General features: G+C 36.0%; 1 protein-coding gene across 1 annotated transcript in view; it reads left to right on the top strand.

Moving 5' to 3' along the window:
- The first annotated feature begins 1,096 nt into the window (after nucleotides 1-1,096).
- Nucleotides 1,097-27,364, top strand: part of CCDC7 (coiled-coil domain containing 7) — a 150,102-nt gene continuing 123,834 nt past the window's right edge. Inside the window, exons 1-6 of the mRNA XM_007447300.1 lie at nucleotides 1,097-1,375; nucleotides 2,531-2,620; nucleotides 8,081-8,164; nucleotides 23,753-23,773; nucleotides 24,111-24,143; nucleotides 25,658-25,821. Of these exons, the coding sequence (XP_007447362.1) occupies nucleotides 1,097-1,375; nucleotides 2,531-2,620; nucleotides 8,081-8,164; nucleotides 23,753-23,773; nucleotides 24,111-24,143; nucleotides 25,658-25,821 (671 nt within the window). The remainder of the gene's footprint in view (nucleotides 1,376-2,530; nucleotides 2,621-8,080; nucleotides 8,165-23,752; nucleotides 23,774-24,110; nucleotides 24,144-25,657; nucleotides 25,822-27,364) is intronic.

Below are 27,364 nucleotides of genomic sequence, written 5' to 3' on the forward strand. Positions count from 1 at the left end.
GATACCCTGGGATCAGCAAATAATAGGCTGTTACTGTCTGTGGAAATAATGGTATATATAAAGGGCCTATATTAGCTCAAGAATGGGGGATAAAGGTAAAAATAAAATTTTAAAGTTTTCTAAATACGTTCTTTCACTGCTGCCACTGTCTTCCCTCCCTTCAGCTCCTGTCCTGAATGCCCACACATAAATCACACGTCTAGGGGTTTCTCACAGGTTTGGGGTTTTTTTCTTTGTTGTTAGGAATGTTTCCCTCTCCATTTTGTAATTTCTCCAGAGTTGATTTTGGGATTCACCATCTTCATGGCAATTGATAGTCTGGCTATCATTTTTTTTTCTTTTAAGAAATTTTTATTTTATATTGAAGTATAGTTGATTTACAATGTTGTGTTAGTTTCAGGTGTACACCAGAGTAATTCAGTTTTATGTATATATATCTATTCTTTTTCCAATTCTTTTCCCATTTAGGTTATTACAAAATATTGAGTAGAGTTCCCTTTGCTATACAGTAGGTTCTTGTTGGCTATCTCTTTTACTTATTCATTTATTTTGGCTGCACTGGGGCTTAGTTGCCGCATGCGGGATCTTTAGTTGTGGCATGCGAACTCTTAGTTGCGGCATGCATGTGGGATCTAGTTCCCCCACCAGGGGTCGAACCCAGGTCCCCTGCATTAGGAGCACGGAGTCTTACCCACTGGACCACCAGGGAAGTCCCTGGTTATCTATTTTAAATATAGTAATGTGTGTATGTGAATCCCAGAATTTATCTACCCTCCCCCCCGCCCACCTTTCCCCTTTGGTAACCATAAGTTTGTTATTCTAAGTCTAGGAGTCTGTTTCTGTCTTGTAAATAAGTTCATTTGTATATTTTTTTAAAATAATAGATTCCCCATATAAGCGATATCATATGATATTTGTCTTTGTCTGACTTGCTTCACTTAGTATGATAATCTCCAGGTCCATCCACGTTGCTGCAAATGGCATTATTTCATTCATTTTAATCTGCCATCATTTTTAATCTGAAATCTTAATGTTTTATTTACAGGGAGGAATAAAATTTTTTCATCTATAATTCAGAAGCTAAGTAAATAACAAAATGAAGCCAGTAAAGCATCTGTTGGCATCTAGTAGTAAATTGGCAAATGTTCCAGAATTAACATTTAAAAAAGGAGTATTTAATTCACCACTGTCACCTAAACCAAAGGAAAAACATAGTGCAAAATTAGTACGTGATAAACTTGAACCAGTGGTCTTAAGATCTCCACCAACAGGGGAATCCATCATAAGGTATGCTTTGCCCATTCCATCAAGTAGGACAAAGGAGTTAATAGCAGAAGATGAATTGATCAGGAAAATTACCAAACATCTGAAGATGGTAAGATACTTGTTGGTGCCTGGGTTGGGGGTCCCCATGGCCATCGTCAGGTTTAGTGATTTCCTTTGAGGACTCACTGGACTCAGTATATAGTCATATTGATGGCCAAGATATATTATAGTGAAAGGATTAAAAGCAAAATCAGCAAAAGGAAAAGGCACATGGGGTGAAGTCTCGAGGAAACCAGGTGCAAGTTTCCAAGATTTCTTTCCCTTTAGAGTCACACAGGACTTGCTTAATTCCTTCAACAACAAGTTGTTACAGCACATGTGAAATATCTACCAGAGGAGTTCACTAGAGATTCAGTGCCCAGGGTTTTATTGGAGGTTGGTCACCTAGGTACTCTATGCCTAGCATGTACCAAAATTCCAGACTCCCTGAAGGAAAGCAGGTGTTCAGCATAAATCATATAGTTGGTACAATGAGTTTAGGGACAGTGAGCCACTGTCATCAGTCAATGAATAGTGGGAACCCTCCTGAAATCCAAGTTCTGAGACACAAGCAGATCTTTCTAAGGATAGGCTTTTCTGAGTCTCATGCCTGCTCTGTAGCTCTTCTCTGCACTTTAGAAACTCTAGCTCTTAGTGTTGGGGAAAAAATATATTCCTTTTTTCTGAGTTCCTTGCACAGTGATCCAGAATTGAGTTGTAAATGTACCAAATACCAAGTGAGAGCAATGAGGAATAGCACAAATATACAAAAAAATATAGTTCATCAAACTTCCAAAATACAAGCTTGCTCAAAGTTCAGGGGGTTAGCTCAGAGAATTTCCTTTAAAAATGTGTTGCTTTCTGGTCTCCATCTCTCTGTTTTCCCCACTCTCTTCAAATAGGAAAGCCAAGTCAATTAGATTTTGAGGTAAACTTTGACGGTAAGTAGAGTTGATACTTCAGCTGTTCATAGACTCCCTTCAGCACAGAAATGGAAGAGTCATAGGGCCTTTCTTCATTGCTAGGGAGGGCTCTAGGCCTATTGCTCATACTCCTTCTTTAGGATGATATGAGGTGGGGCATGAGATGGAAAATTTAAGTTTATGGTACTGGTAGAAATAAGTCTTACTGCTAAAATGGTTCTGACATAGTTGATTAAATATCTTTTTAGATTTAATGTAATATACTCTATATAAGTACATAATTTGCTTTGGTTTTCTCATAGGTTGTTTCTACTTTGGAAGAAACCTATGGATTTAGCATTCCAAGTGAAGAACCAGGTGTGAAGCCTGAACATGAAGGATTATCCTTTCCTGTAAGTATATGTAATGCTAATGTAGAGACATTAATGCTGAAAAGGGCTAAGATTTTCTTTTAGATCTGTATATGTTCTCAGAATGAATCCCCCATCCATGAAAATGATCCTCCTAGGAAACTTGAAAGTAGCGTACTGATTTTTCCATTCCCTGCCAACACTTATCTTAAAGTTTAATTAAGACGTGTATATCTTTTTTTTATTACTAAAGAATTTATTGAATTTCAATTTTAAATTTGTTTTCATGCATTTGTATGTGTTCTTAGACATTTTATTTATTTATTATTATTATTACTTTTATTCTTGTTAGTCGTCCATTTTATACACATCAGTGTATACATGTCAATCCCAATCTCCCAAATCATCACACCACCGCATATCTATATCTTGAGCCTACTTTTGATGCTAATGCATCTCTTGTTTAATATGTAAGCTTGTGGTTGGCTGTTGGTTTGCAATGTATATTGTTTATTATGTTAAGAAAGTGTTCTTCTATTTATGGTTTGCTAAATAAAAAACCCCCAACATTGAAGAGATTACTGAGTTTTAGTAAATATCTGTGTTGTATATATTGAAATGATATAACTATTAAGGTGATTATGTGCTTTACCTTCAGTCTATTGATGAGACAAATTATTTTTACATATTTCTTAATAGTCGACTATACTTTAATACACTGTACTCGTTGGTCATTATTCTTCTATTTTATAATTAGTTTTGTTAGTTAGGGATTTTTTTTTTTTTGCGTTACGCGGGCCTCTCACTGTTGTGGCCTCTCCCGTTGCGGAGCACAGGCTCTGGACGCACAGGCTCAGCGGCCATGGCTCACGAGCTCAGCCGCTCCGTGGCATGTAGGATCTTCCCGGACCGGGGCACGAACCCGTGTCCCCTGCATCGGCAGGCGGACTCTCAACCACTGCACCACCAGGGAAGCCCAGTTAGGGATTGAGTTTGGCTTCATGTAATAAAATACCTATGTTGGGTCTTTCAAACCATGAACATAGTATGTTTCTCCATTTATTTGATTGATTTCATTGTCCTGTTTGATTTCTTTCTTCAGCATTCTGTAATTTTCATCATAAAGATCCTGTATATTGTTTTTCAGATTTATACATTAATATTTCATGTTTTTTGGAATGATTTTTAATTTCAGTTTTCCACCTGTTTGTTATTAGTATATAGAAATATGATTGATTTTCGTGTGTTGATCTTACATCTTGCAACCTTGCTCAATGTACTTCTTTATTCTAGGAATCTTTCTGTAGATGCTTTGGGGTTTTATACATAGACAATTATGTCATCTTCAAATAAGGACAGTTTTACTTCTTCTTGTCCAATCTGAATATTTTTATTTCCTTGTCTCTCTCTTTCTCTTTTTTTTTTTTTGGCTGTGCCGTGCGGCTTGTGGGATCTTAATTCCCTGACCAGGGACCGAACCTGTGCCCTCTGCAATGGGAGCATGGATTCTTAACCACTGGATTGCCAGGGAAGTCCCCACATATCTTTTTTTTTTTTTTCCGGTACACGGGCCTCTCACTGTTGTGGCCTCTCCCGTTGCAGAGCACAGGCTTCGGACGCGCAGGCTCAGTGGCCATGGCTCACGGGCCTAGCCACTTCGCGGCATGTGGGATCTTCCCGGACCGGGGCACGAACCCATGTCCCCTGCATCGGCAGGCGGACTCTCAACCACTGAGCCACCAGGGAAGCCCCCACATATCTTTTTGAATTAGAGTTTTCTCTGGATATATGCCCAGGAGTGGGATTGCCGTATCATATGGTAACTCTATTTTTAGTTTTTTTGGGAAACTCCATACTGTTCTCCATGGTGGCTGCACCAATTTACATTTCCACCAACAATGTAGGGGGGTTCCTTTTGCTCCACACCCTCGCCAGCATATATTATCTGTAGACTTTTTAATGATGTCCATTCTGACTAGTGTGAGGTGATATCTCATTACAGTTTTGATTTGTGTTTCTCTAATAATTAGCGATATTGAGTATCTTTTCATGTGCCTGTATGTCTTCTTTTTCATATGCCTATCTGTATGTCTTCTTTGGAGAAATGTCTAGGTCTTCAGCCCATTTTTTGATTGGGTTGTTTGTTTTTCTGATATTAAGCTGCATGAGCTGTTTGTGAATTTTGGAAATTAATCCCTTGTTGGTAGCATCATTTGCAGATATTTTCTCCCAGTCTGTAAGTTTGTTTTGTTGATGGTTTCCTTTGCAGTGTGAAAGCTTTTAAGTTTAATTATGTCCCATTTGTTTAGTTTTGTTTTTGTTTCCTTTACTCTAGGAGAGGGATCCAAAAAAATATTGCTATGTTTTATGTCAAAGAGTGTTCTGCCTATGTTTTCCTCTAGAGTTTTATAGTGTCTGCCCTTACATTTAGGTCTTTAATCCATTTTGAGTTTATTTTTGTGTTACGGTGTTAGAGAGTGTTCTAATTTCATCCTTTCACATGTAGCTGTCCAGTTTTCCCAGCACCACTTATTGAAGAGGCTGTCTTTTCTCCATTGTATATCCTTGCCTCCTTTGTTGTAGATTATTTGACCATACATATGTGCTTGGGTTTATTTCTGGGCTTTCTGTCCTGTTCCATTAATCTATATGTCTCTTTTTGTGCCAGTACCATACTGTTTTGATTACTGTAGCTTTGTAGTATACTCTGAAGTCAGGGAGAGTGATTTCTCAAGCTCCATTCTTCTTTCTCAGGATTGTTTTGGCTATTCAGGGTCTTTTGTGTTTCTATACAAATTTTTAAATCTTTTTGCTCTAGTTCTGTGAAGAATGGCATTGGTAATTTGATAGGAATTGCATTGAAAGCATAGATTGCCTTGGGTAGTATGGTCATTTTAACACTATTGAGTCTTCCAGTCCAAGAACACAGTATATCTTTCCATCTGTTTGTGTCACCTTCAGTTTCTTTCATTAGCGTCTTATAGTTTTTGGAGTACAGGTCTTTTGTTTCCTTAGGTAGGTTTATTCCTAGGTACTTTATTTTATTTTATTTTTTGATGTGATGGGATTGTTTCCTTAATTTCTCTTTCTGATCTTTTATTGTTAGTGTATACAAATGCAACAGATTTCTGTATATTTATTTTGTATCCTGCAACTTTACTGAATTCATTGATGAGCTTCAGTAGTTTTCTGGTAGTGTCTTTAGGATTTTCTCTGTATACTATCATGTCATCTGAAAACAGTGACAGTTTTACTTTTCTAATTTGGATTCCTTTTCTTTTTCTTCTCTGAGTGCTGTGGCTAGGACTTTCAAAACTATGTTGAGTAAAAGTGGCGAGGGTGGGCATTCTCACAGTTGAGTATAATGTTAGCTGTGGGTTGGTCATATATGGCCTTTATTATGTTGAGGGTATGTTCCCTCTATTCTTTCTAAAGAGTTTTTTTAAAATCATAAATGGATGTTGAATTTTATCAAAAGTTTTTTCTACGTCTATTGAGATGATCATATGGTTTATATTCTTCAATTTGTTAATGTCGTGTATCACATTGATTGATTTGTGGATATTGAAAAATCCTTGCATCCCTGGGATAAATCCCACTTGGTCATATTGTATGAACCTTTTAATGTATTGTTGGAGTAGGTTTGCTTGTATTTTGAGGATTTTTGCATCTATGTTCATCAGTGATATGGGGCTGTAATTTTCTTTTTTTGTGGTATCTTTGTCTGGTTTTGGTATCAGGGTGATGGTAGCCTCATAGAATGAGTTCAGAAGTCTTCCTTCCTCTCCAGTTTTTTGGAATATTTTCAGAAGGATAGGTGTTAACTCTTCTCTAAATGTTTTGTAGAAGTCATCTGTGAAGTCGTCTGGTCCTGGACTTTTGTTTTTTTGGGAGTTTTTAAGTTACTCTTTCAATTTCAGTTCTGATCATTGGTCTGTTCATATTTTCTATTTGTTCTTGGTTCAAGAATTTGTCCATATCTTCTGGATTGTCCATTTTATTGGCTTATAGTTGCTTGTAGTAGTCTCATGATCCTTTGTATTTCTGTGGTATTGGTTGTAACTTTTCCTTTTTCATTTCTGATTTTATTGATTTGGGCCCTCGCCCTTCTTTTCTTGAGTCTGGCTAAAGTTTTATCAATTTTGTTTGTTTTTTCAAAGAACTAGCTTTAGATTTCAGTGGTTTTTTCTATTGTTTTTTTAATCTCTATTTCAGCTCTGATCTTTATGATTTCTTTTCTTCTACTAACTTTGGCTTTTGTTTGTTCCTTATTCTAGTTGCTTTAGGCGTGAGGTTAGGTTGTTTGAGATTTTTCTTGTTTCCAGAGGTAAGCTTGTATTGCTGTAAACTTCCCTCTGTAGAACTGCTTTTGCTGCATCCCATAGGTTTTGGATTATCATGCTTTCATTTTCACTTGTCTCTAGGTATATTTTGATTTCCTCTTTGATTTCTTCATTGAGCCATTGGTTGTTTAGCAGCATATCGTTTAACATCCATGTGTTTGTGTTTTTTTCAGTTTTTTCTTGTAGTTGATTTTTAGCCTCATAGTGTTGTGGTCAGAAAGGATGCTTCATATTTCAGTTTTCTTATATTTAGTGAGGCTTGCTTTGTGGCCCTGCATGTGATCTATCCTGGATAATGTTCTGTGTGCACTTGAAAAGAATATGTATCTTGATCAAATTGATGTTCCTCGTCTATTTGTGACACCTGAATGTGGGTGGAAGAAAATCCCCAAGTCTGCTAATGGTCTCACTATATTTGTGATTAGTAACTCTAGTTAATTCATTTTCCCACTCTCCTGAATGACTATTTTAGTTTCCCCCTCTGTCTCTTATATGATTATAGGTTTTACCATGATAAAAAAATATGAACCTCTGAGTATGTTTAAAATGTAATGTTGAGGGATCATATTTGTCCTGGAGAACATTCTGTCAGAATTCTAACTGTATATAAGCATCTGAAATTTATTTATCTTTGGTCAATTCTCGGATTTACAGATCACTGCTCTACTAAAAGAGATTCAGTCATTGTGACATTTTAATATGTAGCTTTTTTTCCTCAAAATTTTCTATTGCTCATTAAGTAAGGGTGAAAAACTATTATCTCTTGGCAAGTATAGTTATAATCAGAAGTCATAATTAGCATTCATTTTTTAACACAGAGCATTATTTAACATATATTTAAGTGTGTACTTTTTTTTGCTACCCCTAAATTTCAGAAGGCTAAGGCTGGAATGCTTGATTTTCTACACCTGTGTAGAGGAGAATGTGAAGAGAGACATAGCTGGGTATATGTCATTACTGAGCCACTCCCCAGAATGTACTTTCTTTCTGGGAAAATTTGCTGGTATAGCATTTGGAACATGGTTTCTCGTTTTATGCATTTCAAGGGAAAGAAATTACATACACAAAACTATTTTCAAAAGTAGTTAAATATTCTAAAATATAGATGGATATGCATATGAATTCTGAAATAAAAGTAACTTTCTCTTTTTTTCATAAGGTTGGGAATGATCTGAATTCATTCTTGGTATGTTGTTCACAATTTGCAGCTCAGTTAGAAGCAGCAGCTAAGGAAGAACGTAATGTATGTATTCTGTGTAAACTGCTAAGCATAAAATATTACTTAATATTTTAATTATAAGCTACTAATAATATTAATAATAAAACAAGATAAACTGATAATAATTACTATTCTTTATTATTAACAATCATTTTAATAATAAAATATTTAAAGTTATATTGGTTGTTTGATCTTGAATATGATAATCCAGGCAGCAATATTAGTCTAGATATAGTGCCTTAAGTAGTTATAAAGAGCATTGGAGGGCTTCCCTGGTGGCGCAGTGGTTGAGAGTCCGCCTGCCAATGCAGGCGACACGGGTTTGTGCCCTGGTCCGGGAAGATCCCACATGCTGCGGAGCGCCTAGGCCTGTGAGCCATGGCCGCTGAGCCTGTGCATCCGGAGCCTGTGCTCCGCAACAGGAGAGGCCACAACAGTGAGAGGCCCGCGTACCGCAAAAAAAAAAAAAAAAAGCATTGGAAAGCATTATTTATCATAGGCGTTTATGTCTGTGAATTGTCCTTTATGTACAGCATTGACTGGGTCATTAATATTTTCATATGTATTTTTATATTTTACTGTGTTTTTTAAATAAGTACATTTATATTACAAAAGTAATGGCATAAATAATGAAAATTTTAAAATGAAGGCATACAAAAAGAAAATAAAAGTCATCATAGTCCTGTTTCTCTGAGATAACTCTTGTCAACATATTTTTGTTTACCTTCTTATTTTTCCATAGTTATACATATTATTCTTTAGAAATTAAATAATACCATATGTATTATTTGGTAATACATTTTCTTATTTTGTGAGTTTTGAAAAATAACATTCATTGTGTTTTAGCTGATTTTGAATGTATTATTGTGGAACATTTAAAGAAGTATGAAAAGTACATAGGAAAATAAATTTTGTGTAATGTTACTCTGATGCATAAACATTAGTAACATTATAAAATATACTTTCTCGTGTTTTGCTGTATATATATACTACACACACACACACACACACACACACATATATTTATATACACGTTTTCTAATTTTTTAATTGGTAAATGAACATAAAGTATACTATCTTAAGTGTTATTAAGTGTACAGTTCAGTGGTGTTAAGTACATTTATATTGTGTAACCATCACTGCCTTCCACTACAGAGCTCTTTTCATCTTGCAAAACTGAAACTGTATGCATTAAACAATAACTTCCTGTGACCCCCTCTGTTTGGCCCCTAGTAATCACCATTCTACTCTCAGTTACTCTGAGGGGTTGTTTTTGTTTGTTTTGATTTCATGTATAAATGGGGTCATGAAATATTTTTCTTTCTGTGTCTGGCTTGTTTCACTTACCATAGTGTCTTACGGATTTCATCAATGTTGGCACAAATGGCAGGTTCTCCTTCTTTTTTTTTAATGCCTGAATAATATTCCATTTTGTATGTATATCACAATTTCTTTATCCATTCATCCATTGATGGACACTTAGACTTTTTTGATATCTTGGCTATTGTGAATAATGCTGCAAAGACCATGGGAGTGCAGATATCTTTTTGAGATACTGATTTTGTTTCCTTTGGATATATACCTGAAAGTGGGATTGCTGGATCATATGGTACTTATATTTTTAATTTTTTTTTAGAAACCTACATACTGTTTTCCATAGTTGCTATATCAATTTACATACCTACCAACAGTGCATGAGGGTTCCCTCTCTCCACATTCTTATCAGTGCTTATTTTCTCGTCTTTTTGGTAATACACATTTTCACAGGTATGAGGTGATATCTCATATGATTTTAATTTGCATTTCCCTGATGATGAGTGATGTTGAACACCTTTTCATGTACCCGTGGTTCATTTGTATGTCTTATTTGGAAAAATGTATATTCATTTTTTATTTCTTTGCCCATTTTAAAATCAGGTTATTTGTTATTTTCCTATTGAGTTGCATGAGTTCCTTATATATTCTAGATATTAAGCCTTTTTACAGTAATATATATGGCTTGCAAATATTTGCTCCCCTTCCATAGATTGCCTTTTCATTTTGTTGATGGTTTCCTTTGATGTGTGGTGACTTTTTAATTTGATGTAGACCCATTTGTTTATTTTTTCATTCTTTTTCAAAGTTTTATTTTTTTTTCTATGTATTTATTTATGTATTTATTTTGGCTGCACTGGGTCTTAGTTGTGGCATGCCAGCTGCGTGGTTGTGGCATGCAGACATCTTAGTTGTAGCATGTGGACTTCTTAGTTGTGGCATGTGGACTCTTAGTTATGGCATGCATGTGGGATCTAGTTCCCAAAACAGGGATTGAGCCCAGGCCCTCTGCATTGGAAGTGCAGAGTCTTACCCACTGGACCACCAGGGAAGTGTCCCATTAGTTTATTTTTGCTTTTGTTAAGCTTGGGCTTTAGTTGTCATGTCCAAGAAATCATTGCCAAATCCAATTTCCTGACGCTTTTCCCGTGTGTTTTCTTCCAGCAGTTTAATAGGTTTAGATCTTGTATTCAGGTTATGGATCCATTTTGAGTTAATTTTTATACATAGTGTAAGGGAAGGATGAACTTTATTCTTTGCATGTGGATATCTAATTTTTTCAGCATTATTTGTTGACGAGATGGTTCTTTCCCCATTGGTACTCTTGTATAAAATCATTTTGCCATATATAATAGGGTTTATTTCTGGGTTTTCAATTCTGTTCCATTGGTTTATGTATCTTTTAAATTATTTTTTTATTTTTAAAAATTTTGATATTGGGCTTCCCTGGTGGCGCAGTGGTTAAGGGTCCGCCTGCTGATGCAGGGGATGCGGGTTCGTGCCCTGGTCTGGGAAGATCCCATGTGCCGCAGAGCAGCTGGGCCCGTGAACCATGGCCCATGAGCCTGCGCGTCCGGAGCCTATGCTCCACAGCGGGAGAGGCCACAACAGTGAGAGGCCCGCATACTGCAAAAAAAAAAAAAATTTAGATATCATTCACATATAACACTGTATTAGTTTTAGGTGTACATATATATCTATCTTTATGACAGTGCAGCACTGTCTTAATTACTGTTGTTGTAGTGTATCTTGAAATCAGGAAGGTTGAGGCCTGTGACTTTGTTTTGATTTTTTAAGATTGTTTTGGCAATTTGGGGGCCCTTGATATTCCATATGAATGTTAGTATTTTTTCTGTTTCTGCAGAAAATGCCATTGGGATTTTGATAGGGATTGCACTGGCTATTATGTACATTTTAACAGTAGTAAGTCTTCCAATCCATGACCATGGGGTGTCTTTCCATCTATTTGTATCTTGTTTAATTTCTTTTAGCAATGTTTTATAGTTCCCTGTGTTAAAATCTTTCATCTCCATGGTTTATTTTATTCCTAAATATTTTTATGTTTTTTGATGCTATAGGAAATTGGATTATTTTCTTAATTTTCTTTTTGGATTGGTCATTGTTAACATATACGAATGCAACTGACTTTTTTTTTCCCAACATCTGTATTGGAGTATAATTGCTTTACAGTGTTTTAGTTTCTGCTGTGTAACAAAGTGAATCAGCTATATATATATATCCCCATATCCCCTCCCTCTTGCATCTCCCTCCCACCCTCTCTATCCCACCACTCTAGGTGGTCACAAAGCACCAAGCTGATCTCCCTGTGCAATGCGGCTGCTTCCCGCTAGCTATCTATTTTACATTTAGTAGTGTATGTATGTCAGTGCTACTCTCTCACTTCGTCCCAGCTTACCCTTCCCTGTCCCCGTGTTTTCAAGTCCATTCTATACCTCTGCATCTTTATTCCTGTCCTGCCCCTAAGTTCATCAGAACCATTTTTGGTTTTTTAGACTCCATACATATGTGTTAGCATATGGTATTTGTTTTTCTCTCTCTGACTTATTTCACTTTGTATGAGAGACTCTGGGTTCATCCACCTCACTACAAATAACTCAATTTCGTTTCTTTTTATGGCTAAGTAATATTCCATTGTATATATGTGCCACATCTTCTTTATCCATTCATCTGTCAATGGACACTTAGGTTGCTTCCATGTCCTGGCTCTATTGTAAATAGTGCTGCAATGAACATTGTGGTGCATGACTCTCTCTTTTTTTTTTTTTTTTGCGGTATGTGGGCCTCTCACTGTTGTGGCCTCTCCCGTTGCGGAGCACAGGCTCTGGACGCGCAGGCTTAGCGGCCATGGCTCATGGGCCCAGCTGCTCCACGGAATGTGGGATCTTCCCGGACTGGGGCATGAACCCGCGTCCACTGCATCGGCGGGTGGACTCTCAACCACTGCGCCACCAGGGAAGCCCCATGACTCTTTTTGAATTATAGTTTCCTCAGGGTATAGGCCCAGTAGTGGGATTGCTGGGTCATGTGGTCTATTTTTAGTTTTTTAAGGAACCTCCATACTGTTCTCCATAGTGGCTGTATCAATTTACATTCCCACTAACAGTGTAAGAGGGTTCCCTTTTCTTCACACCCTCTCCAGCATTTACTGTTTGTAGATTTTCTTGATGATGGCCATTATGACTGGTGTGAAGTGATACCTCATTGTAGTTTTGATTTGCGTTTCTCTAATGATTAGTGATGTTGAGCATCCTTTTATGTGTTTGTTGGCAATCTGTATATCTTCTTTGGAGAAATGTCTCTTTAGATCGTCTATCCATTTTTGTATTGGGTTGCTTTTTTTTAGATATTGAACTGCGTAAGCTGGTTGTATATTTTGGAGATTAATCCTTTGTCAGTTCCTTCATTTGCAAATATTCCACACTGAGGGTTTTCTTTTCACCTTGTTTATGGTTTCCTTTGCTGTGCAAAAGCTTTGTAAGTTTCATTAGGTTCCATTTGTTTATTTTTGTTTTTATTTCCATTTCTCTAGGAGGTGGGTCAAAGAGGATCTTGCTGTGATGTATGTCAAAGAGTGTTCTTCCTATGTTTTCCTCTAAGAGTTTTATAGTGTCTGGCCTTACATTTAGGTCTTTAGTCCATTTGGAGTTTATTTTAATGTATGGTGTTAGGGAGTGTTCTAATTTCATTCTTTTACATGTAGCTGTCTTGTTTTCCCAGCACCACTTATTGAAGGGGCTGTCTTTCTCCATTGTATATTCTTGCTTCCTTTATCAAAATTAAGGTGACCATAAGTGCGTGGGTTTACCTCTGGGTTTTCTATCCTGTTCCGTTGATCTATATTTCTGTTTTTGTGCCAGTACCATACTGTCTTGATTACTGTAGCTTTGTAGCTTTGTCTGAAGTCTGGAAGCCTGATTCCTCCATCTCCGTTTTTCTTTCTCAAGATTGCTTTGGCTATTCGGGGTCTTTTGTGTTTCCATACAAATTGAGAAATTTTTTGTTCTTGTTCTGTGAAAAATGCCATTGGCAGTTTGATTGGGATTGCTGTGAATATGTAGATCGCTTTGGGTAGTAGAGTCATTTTCACAATGTTGATTCTTCCATTCCAAGAACATGGTATATCTCTCCATTTGTTTGTACCATCTTTAATTTCTTTCATCAGTGTCTTATAGTTTTCTGCATACAGGTCTTTTGTCTCCTTAGGTAGGTTTATTCCTAGACATTTTATTCTTTTTGTTGCAGTGGTAAGTGGGACTGTTTCCTTGTTTTCTATTTCAGATTTTTCATCATTAGTGTATAGGAATGGAAGAGATTTCTGTGCATTAATTTTGTATTCTGCAACTTTACCAAATTCATTGATTAGCTTTAGTAGTTTTCTGGTAGCATCTTTAGGATTCTCTATGTATAGTATATCATCCACAAACAGTGACAGCTTTACTTCTTCTTTTCTAATTTGGATTCCTTTTATTTCTTTTTCTTCTCTGATTGCTGTGGCTAAAACTTCCAAAACTATATTGAATAATAGTGATGAGAGTGGGCAACCTTGTCTTGTTCCTGATTTTAGAGGAAATGGTTTCAGTTTTTCACCATTGAGAATGATGTTGGCTGTGGGTTTGTCATATATGGCCTTTATTATGTTGAGTTAAGTTCCCTCTATGCCTAGTTTCTGGAGAGTTTTTATAAATAGATGTTGAATTTTGTCAAAAGCTTTTTCTGCATCTACTGAGATTATCATATGGTTTTTATCCTTCAATTTGTTAATATGGTGTATCACATTGATTGATTTGCATATATTGAAGAATCCTTGCATTTCTTTATCAAGTGGATAAACCCCACTTGATCATGGTGTATGATCCTTTTAATGTGCTATTGGATTCTGTTTGCTAATATTTTGTTGAGGATTTCTGCATCCATGTTCATCAGTGATATTGGCCTGCAGTTTTCTTTTTTTGTAACATCTTTTTCTGGTTTTGGTATCAGGGTGATGGTGGCCTCATAGAATGAGTTTGGGAGTGTTACTCCCTCAGCTATATTTTGGAAGAGTTTAAGAAGGATAGGTGTTAGCTCTTCTCTAAATGTTTGATAGTATTTGCCTGTGAATCCATCGGTCCTTGGCTTTTGCTTGTTGGAAGATGTTAAATCACAGTTTTCAATTTCAGTGCTTGTGATTGGTCTGTTTATATTTTCCATTTCTTCCTGGTTCAGTCTCAGAAGGTTGTGCTTTTCTAAGTATTTGTCCATTTCTTCGAGGTTGTCCATTTTATTGGCATTGAGTTGCTTGCAGTAATCTCTCATGGTCCTTTGTATTTCTGCAGTGTCAGTCATTATTTCTCTTTTTTCATTTCTAATTGTGTTGAGTTGAGACTTTTCCCTTTTTTTCTTGATGAGTCTGGCTAGTGGTTTATCAGTTTTGTTTATCATCTCAAAGAACCAGCTTTTAGTTTTATTGATCTTTGCTGTTCTTTCCTTTATTTCTTTTTCATTTACTTCTGATCTTTATGATTTCTTTCATTCTGCTAACTTTGGAGTTTTTTTTGTTCTTCTTTCTCTAATTGCTTTAGGTGTAACTTTAGGTGGTTTATTTGAGATTTTTCTTGTTTCTTGAGGTAGGATTGTATTGCTATAAACTTTTCTCTTAGAACTGCTTTTGCTATATACCATAGATTTTGGGTCATCGTGTTTTCATTGTCATTTGTTTGTAGGTATTTTTTTATTTCCTCTTTAATTTATTCAGTGGTCTCTTGGTTATTTAGTAGTGTATTGTTTAGCCTCCATGTGTTTGTATTTTTTACAGTGTTTTTCCTGTAATTGATATCTAGTCTCATAATGTCAGAACAGATATTTGATACGATTTCAATTTTCTTAAATTTACCAAGGCTTGATTTGTGACCCAACAGGTGATCTATCCTGGGGAATGTTCCATGAGCACTTGAGAAGAATGTGTATTCCATTGTTTTTGGATGGAATGTCCTATAAATATCAATTAACTCCATCTTGTTTAATGTATCATTTAAAGCTTGTGTTTCCTTATTTATTTTCATTTTGGATGATCTGTCCATTCGTGAAAGTGGGGAGTTAAAGTCCCCTACTGTGATTGTGTTACTGTTGATTCCCCTTTTATGGCTGTTAGTATTTGCCTTATGTATTGAGGTGCTCCTATGTGCATAAATATTTACAATTGTTATTCTTGGATTGATCCCTTGATCATTATTTTGTGTCCTTCTTTGTCTCTTGTAATAGTGTTTATTTTAAAGTCTATTTTGTCTGATATGAGAATCGCTACTCCAGCTTTCTTTTGATTTCCTTTTCCCTGGAATATCCTTTTCCATCCCCTCATTTTCAGTCTGTATGTGTCTGTAGGTCTGAAGTGGGTCTCTTGTAGACAGCATATATATGGGTCTTGTTTTTGTATCCATTCAGCGAGCCTGTGTCTTTTGCTTGGAGCATTTAATCCATTCACATTTAAGGTAGTTATCGATATGTATGTTCCTCTTACCATTTTCTTAATTGTTTGGGGTTTGTTTATGTAGGTCCTTTTCTTCTCTTGTGTTTCCCACTTAGAGAAGTTCCTTTAGCATTTGTTGTAGAGGTGGTTTGGTGGTGCTGAATTCTCTTAGCTTTCGCTTGTCTGTATAGCCTTTGATTTCTCCATCGAATCTGAATGAGATCCTTGACGGGTAGAGTAATCTTGGTTGTAGGTTCTTCCTTTTCATCACTTTAAATATGTCATGCCACTCCCTTCTGGCTTGTGGAGTTTCTGCTGAGAAATCAGCTCTTACCCTATGGGAGTTCCCTTGTATGTTATGTGTCGTTTTTCCCTTGCTGCTTTCAATAATTTTTCTTTGTCTTTAATTTTTTGCAGTTTGATTACTATATGTCTTGGCGTGTTTCTCCTTGGGTTTATCCTGTATGGTAGTCTTGCTTTTTCTGGATTTGGGTGGCTGTTTCCCTTCCCACGTTAGGGAAGTTTTTGACTATAATCTCTTCAAATATTTTTTCCGGTCCTTTCTCTCTCTCTTCGCCTTCTGTGACCCCTTTAATGTGAATATTGTTGTGTTTAATGTTGTCCCAGATGTCCCTTAGGCTGTCTTCATTTCTTTTCATTCTTTTTTCTGTTCTGCAGCAGTGAATTCCACCATTCTGTCTACCAGGTCACTTATCCTTTCTTCTGCCTCAGTTATTCTGCTATTGATTCCTTCTAGGGTATTTTTCATTTCAGTTATTGTATTGTTCATCTCTGTTTGTTCTTTAATTCTTCTAGGTAAATATTTCTTGCATCTTCTCGATCTTTGCTTCCATTCTTTTTCCAAGTTCCTGGGTCATCTTCACTATCATTTTTCTGAATTCATTTTCTGGAAAGTTGCCTATCTCCACTTCATTTAGTTGTCTTTTCTGGGGTTTTGTCTTGTTCCTTCATCTGATACAAAGCCCTCTGTCTTCTAATCTTGTCTGTCTTTCTGTCAATGTGGTTTTTGTTCCACATGCTGCAGGATTATTGTTCTTGCTTCTGATGTCTGGCCTCTGGTGGATGAGGCTATCTAAGAGGGTTGTGCAAGTTTCCTGATGGGAGGGACTGGTGGTGTGTAGAGCTGGCTGTTGCTCTGGTGGGAAGAGCTCAGTAAAACTTTAATCTGCTTGTCTGCTGATGGGTAGGGCTGTGTTCCTTCCCTGTTGGTTGTTTGGCCTGAGGCGACCCAACAGGGGAGCCTACCCAGGCTCTTTGGTGCGGCTAATGGTAGACTCTGGGAGGGCTCACACCAAGCAATACTTCCCAGAACTTCTGCTGCCAGTGTCATTGTCCTCACGGTGACACAGCCACGCCCCACCTCTGCAGGCGACCCTCCAACATTAGCCAGGTAGGTCTGGTTCGGTCTCCTGTGGCGTCACTGCTCCTTCCCCTGGGTCCCAGTGTGCACACTACTTTGTGTGTGCTGTCCAAGAGTAGAGTCTCTGTTTCCCCGAGTCCTGTCGAAGTCTTGTAATCAAATCCCGCCAGCCTTCAAAGTGTAATTCTCTAGGAACACCTGCTCCCATTGCCGGATGCCCAGGTTGGGAAGTTTGATGTGGGGCTTGGAACCTTCACTCCAGTGGGTGGACTTCTGTGGTATAAGTGTTCTCCAGTCTGTGAGTCACCCACCCAGCAGTTAGAGGATTTGATTTTACTGTGATTGCGCCCCTCCTACCGTCTCATTGTGGCTTCTCCTTTGTCTCTGGATGTGGGGTATTTTTTTTGGTGAGTTCCAGTGTCTTCCTGTCGATGATTGTTCTGCAGTTAGTTGTGATTCCCAGAGATCTCACAAGAGGGAGTGATAGCATGTCCTTCTACTCCACCATTTTGAACGCAGCCTCTCCTTTAGCTTTTGAGCATGTTTAAGATGGTAGATTTAAAGTTTTTGTCTACTAAGTCCAATATGTGAGTTTCCTCAGGGACAATGTTTGTTTATTTTTCCAATGAATTAGTCGTACTTTCTTGTTCTTGTGAATGCTTCATAAGTTTTGTTGAAAACTAGACATTTTTAATTTTTTAACTCTGGACATCAGATTTTCCTCTCCTCAAATTTTATTCTTATTTCTTGCTGTGAGTATTGATTGTTTAGTGATTTTCCTAAACTATTATTTTATAAAATAGATTTTATTTTAAGAGCAGTTTTATGTTCTCAGCAAAACTGTGCAGATAGTATGGAGAATTCCCATATACCCCTTTTTCCCACTTGCACAACCTCCCCTACTATCAACATTGTGCACCAGAGTGATATCTGTTTTATGAATTATGAACCTATATTGACAGCATTATCACCCAAAGTCCATAGTTTACATAAGGTTTCCTCTTGGTGTTGTACATTCTGTGGGTTTTAACTAATGTATGATGACATGCATCTACAATGATGCTATCATACAGAATAGTTTCACTGCCCTAAAAATCCTCTCTGCTCCACTTATGCATCCCTCCCTGCCCCCGAAAAATCCTGGAAGCTTCTGATTTTTATGTTTCCATAGTTTTCCTTTTTCACCATGTTGTATAGTTGGAATTATACAGTTTGGAGTGTTTGTAGATTGGCTTATTTCACTTAGTAGTAAGGATTTAAGGTTCCCGTATGTCTTTTCATGGATTGATAGCTCGTTTGTTTTTAGTGCAGAATAATCCATTGTCTTGTGCCACAGGTTGTTTATCTATTTACCTACTGAAAGGCAGCGTGCTTCCTTCCAAGTTTCAGCAATTACAAATAAAGATGCTATAAACATCTATGTGCAGGTTTTTTTTATGTCTGTAAGTTTTCAATTCATTTGGGTAAACACCAAGTAGTAAGTGTACGTTTAATTACTAAAAAAATCCCTCAAAACTTGGCCCCATCCCCAGAATTTTTAACTCTCAAGCTTGTCCATGCTGAGCCTGCAGCGATTCATCATTTACACTTTAGGTTTTTGTACCCCAGTACTGTGGAGGTTTGTGCTCACAGATTTCTGCTCCAGTAATTTGTGATCTTCTGTATTGCCTGTCTCTCCAATTTTGGGGGCCATGGTTTTTGCTCTGTGACTTTAGTTCTGTGATAGATTTTAGAAGATTTGTTGATTTTTAATTTGTTCAGCTTTTTACTTGTTGTTAGAACAATGTGGTGGATCTAGGCTCCTTACATGCCAAATTGGAAAATAGAAATCTAAACTATTTATTTTTCAAGTTTGTAGTTTTTGTTGTGTTTCATCTCTCAGGTTTCTGTTCCTATAGATGTGGTCAACTAGTGGGTTTGACAGAGATTTCCTTAAGTGCCTGGAGCCACAAAAACTTGAAGAAAAGGAGAAAAAAAATACTCGCCTGGCATTTGAAGACTGGCTCTGTTTTGAGGCACTTCTTTAAAACTTAGCCGGGCTGTTTACAGAACTGCCTTAGCCTTAATTTTCTACTTGTGTGGAGCTAAAGACCAGGCAGAGGTGAAAGTTTAGTGTCTACTACGATATTTTCTGAGCATGAGTCCTGCCCTGGGCAAGTGTGTAGCTTACTAGATTCCCCCTAATATATGGGAATTTCAAAATCCTTATTTTTCCAAAGTAACTCTCTCCAGTTTTTACTTCTAGGCTTTGACATGTATATTGTTGGCCTCAACTATAATCATTTTCTCCAGGGAGCAGTGGCTTGTTGAACTACCTTTCAGTTATTTTGAGGAATACTCTCCACTTTGCTGGTTTTCTGCCCTGAGAGATTTCTGAGATGAAACAAAGGTAAAAGCTACAAGTCCTTCAAGGAATCTCGAGACAGGACAAAACAGAAAAACACAATTCCTCGTTTTTCCTCCAGAACTGTAATATATACCCACACCAGGAATGGAGGCTGCTGTCTTTAAGACTGCCAGTGCTCTGGGGAAGTGGGTGGGGCAAGGCTAAGTTTAAATGCCGCAAAGTTCTCCTAGCATGTTTAACCTGCATTTTTCTTGATCCATCACTATTTGGCTCCTGTAAAGCCTTCAGTGTTTCCCAGAGTTTTCACAAAGTTGATTGTAACAGGTTTTGCTCACTTTTTCTTCAGTGTTTTCTGTGAAGGATAGGCCCTTGGAACTCCCTACAGCCATTTTTGCTGTCATCACTCCCTAATTCCCCAAATAGGTTTATCTTTCTGGTGGAAATTTGCAACTGATTGTGAATTTTATATAGAAGTTAAGTGGACCAAGAATAACCAAGTGAGTTCTGAAGACAAAGAACAGGTGAGAGGACTTGCCCTAGCAGATATCAAGACTTGTTAGAAAGCTATATTAATTATGGTTGTGTGCTTTTGGTGCAAGGTTAGATAGACCAATGGAATTGAATAAAGGCTCAGAAATAGACCCTTTTATATATGGAAAATTTTATTAATGATAGAGAAGTAGTAGCATAATAAATGGCCCTGGAACAGTGGTTATTTATAAGGTAAAAAAAGTTTATTCTTTATAGTATATAAAAAAATCATTTTCTGATGGACTAAAGACCTAATAAAAAATCAAAAGCAATAACATATTTAGAAACAGATATAGGAGGCTGTTGTTATGACCTGGAGCAAGGAACAATTACAGAAGAATATATAAGTCATAAAAGGAAAGATTGCTAAATTCAACTATATTAAAACCTCTATTGTGTAAAAAATTCATAAAGAGAAGTGCAGGAGAAGTTTCAAATAGCGGAAAATACTTAGATCACATATATCAGACAGAGGAAATCCAGAGTATATAGATAACATTTACCTGTCAATAAGTACAAGGTAAATCAATACAAGATGCTCAAAGAAGATAAAAAAGGTGTTTGCAAAGGAGGAAATACAAATAGCCCATAAAAATATCAAGACGTAGTATGGAGGTTCCTTAAAAAACTACAAATAGAACTACCATACGACCCAGCAATCCCACTACTAGGCATATTTGAGGACTAGGCATATACCCTGAGGAAACCAGAATTCAAAGAGTCATGTACCAAAATGTTCATTGCAGCTCTATTTACAATAGCCCGGAGATGGAAACAGCCTAAGTGCCCATCGTCGGATGAATGGATAAAGAAGATGTGGCACATATATACAATGGAATATTACTCAGCCATAAAAAGAAACGAAATTGAGCTATTTGTAATGAGGTGGATAGACCTAGAGTCTGTCATACAGAGTGAAGTCAGTCAGAAAGAGAAGGATAAATACCCTATGCTAACACATGTATATGGAATTTAAGAAAAAAAAATGTTATGAAGAACCTAGGGGTAAAACAGGAATAAAGACACAGACCTACTGGAGAACAGGTTTGAGGATATGGGGAGGGGGAAGGGTGAGGTGTGATAGGGCGAGAGAGAGACATGGACATATATATACTAACAAACGTAAGGTAGATAGCCAGTGGGAAGCAGCCGCATGGCACAGGGATACCGGCTCGGTTCTCTGTGGCTGCCTGGAGGGGTGGGATAGGGAGGGTGGGAGGGAGGGAGACAAAGAGGGAAGAGATATGGGAACATATGTATATGTATAACTGATTCACTCTGTTATAAAGCAGAAACTAACACACCATTGTAAAGCAATTATACCCCAATAAAGATGTTAAAAAAAAAAAGTAAAGCAATTATACTCCAATAAAGATGTTAAAAAAAAATATCAAGACATAATCTACTCTTTTAGTAATTTTTAGTATCCAGGGAATGTGATTATGGATGTTAACATCAGAAAAAAATAAAATGTTGACTTTTAAACAAGGTTTTATAAAATTCTTCCATTGAGTGCATATTTCCTTCCAGTACTGCCCAACATTGCTCTACCTTTTCCCACACAGTACTCTTCAAAAATATTCTTATACTTACTTCATATTTCTCCCATTTATCTGTACTTCAGTTTGTCTTCTGCCCCCAGTGTCCACTGAACTAGCCATCTGAAGATAGTAATGCCTCCCATAGTGTTAAATCAAGTGTGCATCTTTCTTGACACCTCAGCAGATTTGACATTGCTGACCATTTTGTTCTTGAAGTGCCTTTCCCTTGGCTTCTGTGACACCCTGTGTCTATCTGGTATGTCAGTTTCATATTACTATTATTTTCCTTTTTTTAAAAAACATTATGTTATCTATCTTCTCTTTAGGAAGCTTTTTATAACAGCTACATTAAATGCCAGCCCCATTAACAACAATTTTGTAGAGTAGGGTATTTCCTTGTTACTTTGCTCATAGTTTTTTCTTCTGTTCACTTTTCTGAGATTAACTTTTTGTTTTGCTAGGTTAAAATGTGTGGTAAAATAGTTTCTAAATCTCTGAATTCTTGAAAATAGTTTCATTTTGACTTCACATTTAAATGATAATATCTTTAAAATTAGAATGGAGGTTTAATATTTCCTCCAAGAACTTTATAGACGTTGCTCCGTAGTATCATAGAATTTTTTTTCTGTTTAGTGTTAAGTGTCTAATGTTGGTTTTCCTCACTTCTGGTCAATTTTCACATTCCACTTATTTTTATCAATAATGTCCTACATTCAGCAGTACCAGTAATAATTGATGGTGTGTTATTGATGGTTCAGTAGTTAAGAAAGCCACTGTTCTCTAGGCTTTAAGTGGTTTAAGTAATCGTAGAACCCTGACTGCAATGAGTGGATGAATTGATATATACAAGGGATTCCCATTATGTTCCCAGACAGGAAGGGAGATTTTGAGAACCTTGGAATCTCTCCAGATAGTGGAAAGAATGACTTTCTTGCAAGGTAGTATGCCTTATTGGACATTACTTTCTAAATCCTTATACAGCTGAAAATATTTTCCTTCAGATGTGGACATTAATTTGCTGTGGTATGTTTTCTTGAGCGTCTCAGCCCTTTTTGCTTAGACCTATGCTTTCTTATTACTTAGTGCAGTGATTCTTAAACTTTAGCATGCAAAGGAATCAACTGGAGGGATAGATAGTTTAAATACAAATTACTGGTCCTACTTCCAGAGCTTTGGAGTCAGTAGGCTGGGGTGGGGCTTAGTTATCTGCATTACTAACAAATATGGTTGTTTAGGTGATGCTGATGCTTTTGGTTGTGGTGTCACAGTTTTTGAACTGTTGATCTAGAGTTAGTGTCAAAGAAGAGAAATTTAGACTAGCCTGATATTTTCAGTTGAGCAACTTTTCTTCTGCCTGAATGCATGTAATAAAATTTTTCTTTAATAATGTAATTCAAAACTTTTATTTGGTTGTAATAGAGTGGATTTGGTTGTTTTTTGTGGCAAATGTAATCAGGTTAGCATTACATTTAGTAAATAGTAAATATTGGTAGTTTGGACCATGTGATAGGTTTTGTATATTCATTTTCTCTCATAATCTCCCAAACCAGTTCTTTGCATTTTCCATTAAAAAGAATCAAGTAGTGTAATATTTTATATCTTGATTCTCAGACCTTTTAGCATAGCAAAGTTATATTGAAGAAATAATGTTCATAAGATAATGCTTTTCATTATTGTACTCTCAGCTCTATAAAAAAAAATAATGCTCTTCTGAGAAGAACTTAAATTTTATTTCTTACCTATATTAAGAAAATATATGAAATCATATTAATTATTTTGGGTTTTTTTTAATGTAGATCTGTAACAATGGAAGATTCTTTTTCTTTTCTAGAACTAAGTTGTCTATGCAAGATGTACTAAAAACTCTGTAAATATAAAAATATTGTGATTGGATTATAGATTTATAGTTATATTTTAGAAACGTGTATTTTGGTGATTGAAAATTTCAAGAGACTTGAATTAAATATTTTATTATATCATACATTGTGAGGAATTTTATTTTTAAATGTTTTCATTAAAACTTTATTTTCAGATTTTGGAATCTCTTTTTAAGGTATGTTCAATATATTGCCTACAAAAATTTAATACAGAAATACATATAAGTGAAAAAGAGTTTTCTAAGTTTTGAGGAAGTAAAAATAACTCCCAAACTTGCTGCTATATATATTTAAAAATTTTTAGTTTCAGTTACATGTTGCCTTAGCCCCATTTTGAACCCTAAGATAAAATGATGTTTGGTGTAGGACTAATATTTGATACACACACACACACACACACACACACACACACACACACACACACACACACACACACACACAGTACTCATTTATTTCACTGCAGAAATTGACTTGTCAATATTGTTTCCTTTCTGTTCCTTCTTTTATTTAAAGTGGTTTCAGCGACAGGTCAATCAGATGGAAGAGGTAAGTGTAGCATTTCTTGTTAATTAAGTTAATATTTTGTCTCATTTGAAAACCAGTTTGAGGTATAAGTTAAAAATTTTTAATAACAATTGGTTATAATCTTGATTTAAGTAAAGAAGGAATACATGGGTAGACTAAAATGTTTCTTAGTGATTTATATACAATACTCCTGCATGTATGTGGTCTACTCTGAATTTGACCCATTCTTTCTCCTAAAATTGAAAAATGGAAAATTGTTATTATTTTTTCCATAATATACATAAAATAGTAAATAAGTGGCAAGACAAAACTTACCAACTTAAATATTTCTTCTGTATTTAAAAAGTCATGCATAATATATATGCTTATTCATAAAATTATATATTTGTTTTCTTTAAATTTAATGTTAATGTTTTTTTATACTTTTATTTTCACGTGCTTTGCCACCAGTTTGAGAAATACTGGTCTCTATCCTTATTTTGGAAAAGATTTTATGTATGCTGTTAATATAGCAGATAGCAGGATAGCCTTAGGGAATTAGAGAATTATTCTAGTTCTACCTTGGCTATGTTTGTGGTTTAGTCCTTAAAGTTCTGGGAGAAGCTGCCTGTGGGTAATGTGCCATGCCAGGGACCTTGCCAGGAAACCATCCATAGGGGTGGTGCTGTTGAAAGTTGCTGGAGGTGAGTACTACTAGTTACACTGTGTACTGCCCTAGGATTAAGCAGAGAGATGACAGAACTTGGAAGAAAAGCTTCTTCCTCCTCTAGTGTCTAGGGCCCTCTGCTGACAAAAGTTAACATCATGCTGCCTGTCAAGATAGAAAAGTTCCACTACTATAAACAGGACAGTGAAGAATGGATTTTAGATGAGAGGCAATAAATTGATAATTGTAGCTGATTGCTATGTCACTTTTTAGGTTCAGTTTATGATTGATGTCCTCTTATTAGGGATCTTGCCTTTGTCCATAGAGTATTCATACAACTTCAGCTTCCCTTCCACCTGTTCTGTATCCCACAGTCTCAGACTTCCAGTACATTACCCAGCACTTACTTCCTGCTGTTATATCTTAATCCCATTCAGGTAACCATTACTAAAGTGAAGTCTCTGTTTTAAATTCCCAATGTTAGAATTTCTATTTGCTATGTCCTAAGACTATGGCTTGACTACTTTTCTTTTTTCAGCTCTTCCTCCCATCATAAGGATTAGAGTTCTCTTTTAAATATTTTGAATTGCCTTTAACTGATCCTGTTATAATTGTTATTTAACTTACTTAAAATCCTTATATATTAAAATAATAAACAGAAGATTGAATTTGAGCTCTGACATGTAAAAGCCAACACTTAGCTATAATTCTGTTGCTAGGCAATTGCTCATATAATTTCACTAATATTGTGAAATATTAGTATGTGATTATAGCTATAGATAAGAATAATACATTTATTTATATATGATAAATGAAATGATGAAATTTCTTTGAGGTATGGGAGAAAAATGAGTATTTCCTAAGTAACTGGCTAATTTTATTATTTTAGATAAGTAAAGATCAAACTTTTTCAGCAGAGTTTCCAGCACCTGATAAAACAGTCAGTTTAAGCATTGCACAAATAGTAAAGCAGGTGCACAAACTTGAAGAACTGAAAAGTCGCCTTAAAGAAAGGCCTAAATTCACCTTCAAAGACATGTCATCTAAACCCAAGTAAGTAAAATGTAAGAGTTAAAAGAATTAAACAGTAAGAGTAGGTATATAATGGTTCAGATTTTATACTATACATAGAGCTTCTAAATCAAATCAGAAGATCTAGTCAGCGTTTTTCATAGTTTGAAATGGGACTAGGCACATGTGGCTATGAAAATTAAAGTTCAATTAAATTTAATTAAAAAACCAATTCTTTAGTCACACTAGCCACATTTCAAGTGCCTAGTAGCCACATGTGCCTGTTGTTTGAAAGTTCTATTGGACACTGCTGGCTTTGAAATATCTGGCTTATAAACTCTTCTCTCAGTTTGATTAGGTAGCTTCCTTAGTATATTTAAGGTGTAGTGAAAGATTTCATTGTTCAAGAACACCATCATTAAAAATTGCACAGGGACAGGGATATGTTCCAAAGATTAAATTTGTACTTTTTAGTTGAGAAAATCCTTTTTTTGGTAGGTGGGAGGAAGATTCAGATGAATGATTACAAGAATACTTCCATTATCTGTTGACACTCATGTTTGATATTTATCTGTCTTGAAATTAAATAGATGAATAAATCATCATCATAGAGTATCTTCAGTGATTTTTTTGCACCTCCATAGTTATTTTTTCTTGTGGTGAGAACACTTCAGATCTACTCTTTCAGCAAATTTCAGGTATACAATACAATGGTATTATGAACAGTAAACACCATGCTAATGTTCTAAACATTAGATCTTTAGAACTTATTCAACTTATAACTGGAAGTTTGTACTTTTTGACCAACATCACTGCATTTCCCCAATCCCCCTCAGCCCCTGGCAACCACCGTTTCTGCTTTCTGGTTCTAAGAATATATATATATATATATATATATATCTCATTTTATTTATCCATTCATCTATTGATGGTTACTTTCATATCCTGGTTATTGTAAATAATGCTGCAATGAACATATGAACATTGGGGAGAATATATATTTTTGAATTAGTTTTTTTGTTTTCTCTGGAAAAATACCCAGAAGTGGAATTACTAGATCATATGGCAGTACTATTTTTAATTTTTTGAGGAACCTCCATACTGTTTTCCATAGTGGCTACATCAGTTTGCATTTCTATCAACAGTGCATGAAGGTTCTCTTTTCTGCACATCCTTGCCCACAGTTATTTTTTTGGTCTTTTGGATGATAACCATTCTGAGAGTTGGGAGGTGACTTCTCACTGTGGTTTTTGATTTGCATTTCCCTGATGATTAGCAGTGTTGAACCTCTTTTCATGTGTCTGTTGGACATCTGCATGTCTTCTTTGAAAGCGTATTTATTCAGGCCCTCTGCCCATTTTTAATGGAATTGTTTTTTTGCTATTGTATGAGTTCTTTGTATATTTTGAATTTTAGCCTCTTACTAGATATATCATTTGCGAATGTCTTATCCCATTCATTAGGTTGCTTTTTTGTTTTGTTTTGCAAAGCTTTTTTTTTTTTAGTTTGACATAATTCCACACGTTTATTTTTGCTTTTGTTGCCTTTGTCTGGGGACAGAGATCCAAAAAAATATTACTAAAAC

This window comes from Lipotes vexillifer, unplaced genomic scaffold, assembly GCF_000442215.2.
Source record: "Lipotes vexillifer unplaced genomic scaffold, Lipotes_vexillifer_v1.1 scaffold297, whole genome shotgun sequence".
NCBI lineage: Eukaryota > Metazoa > Chordata > Mammalia > Artiodactyla > Lipotidae > Lipotes > Lipotes vexillifer.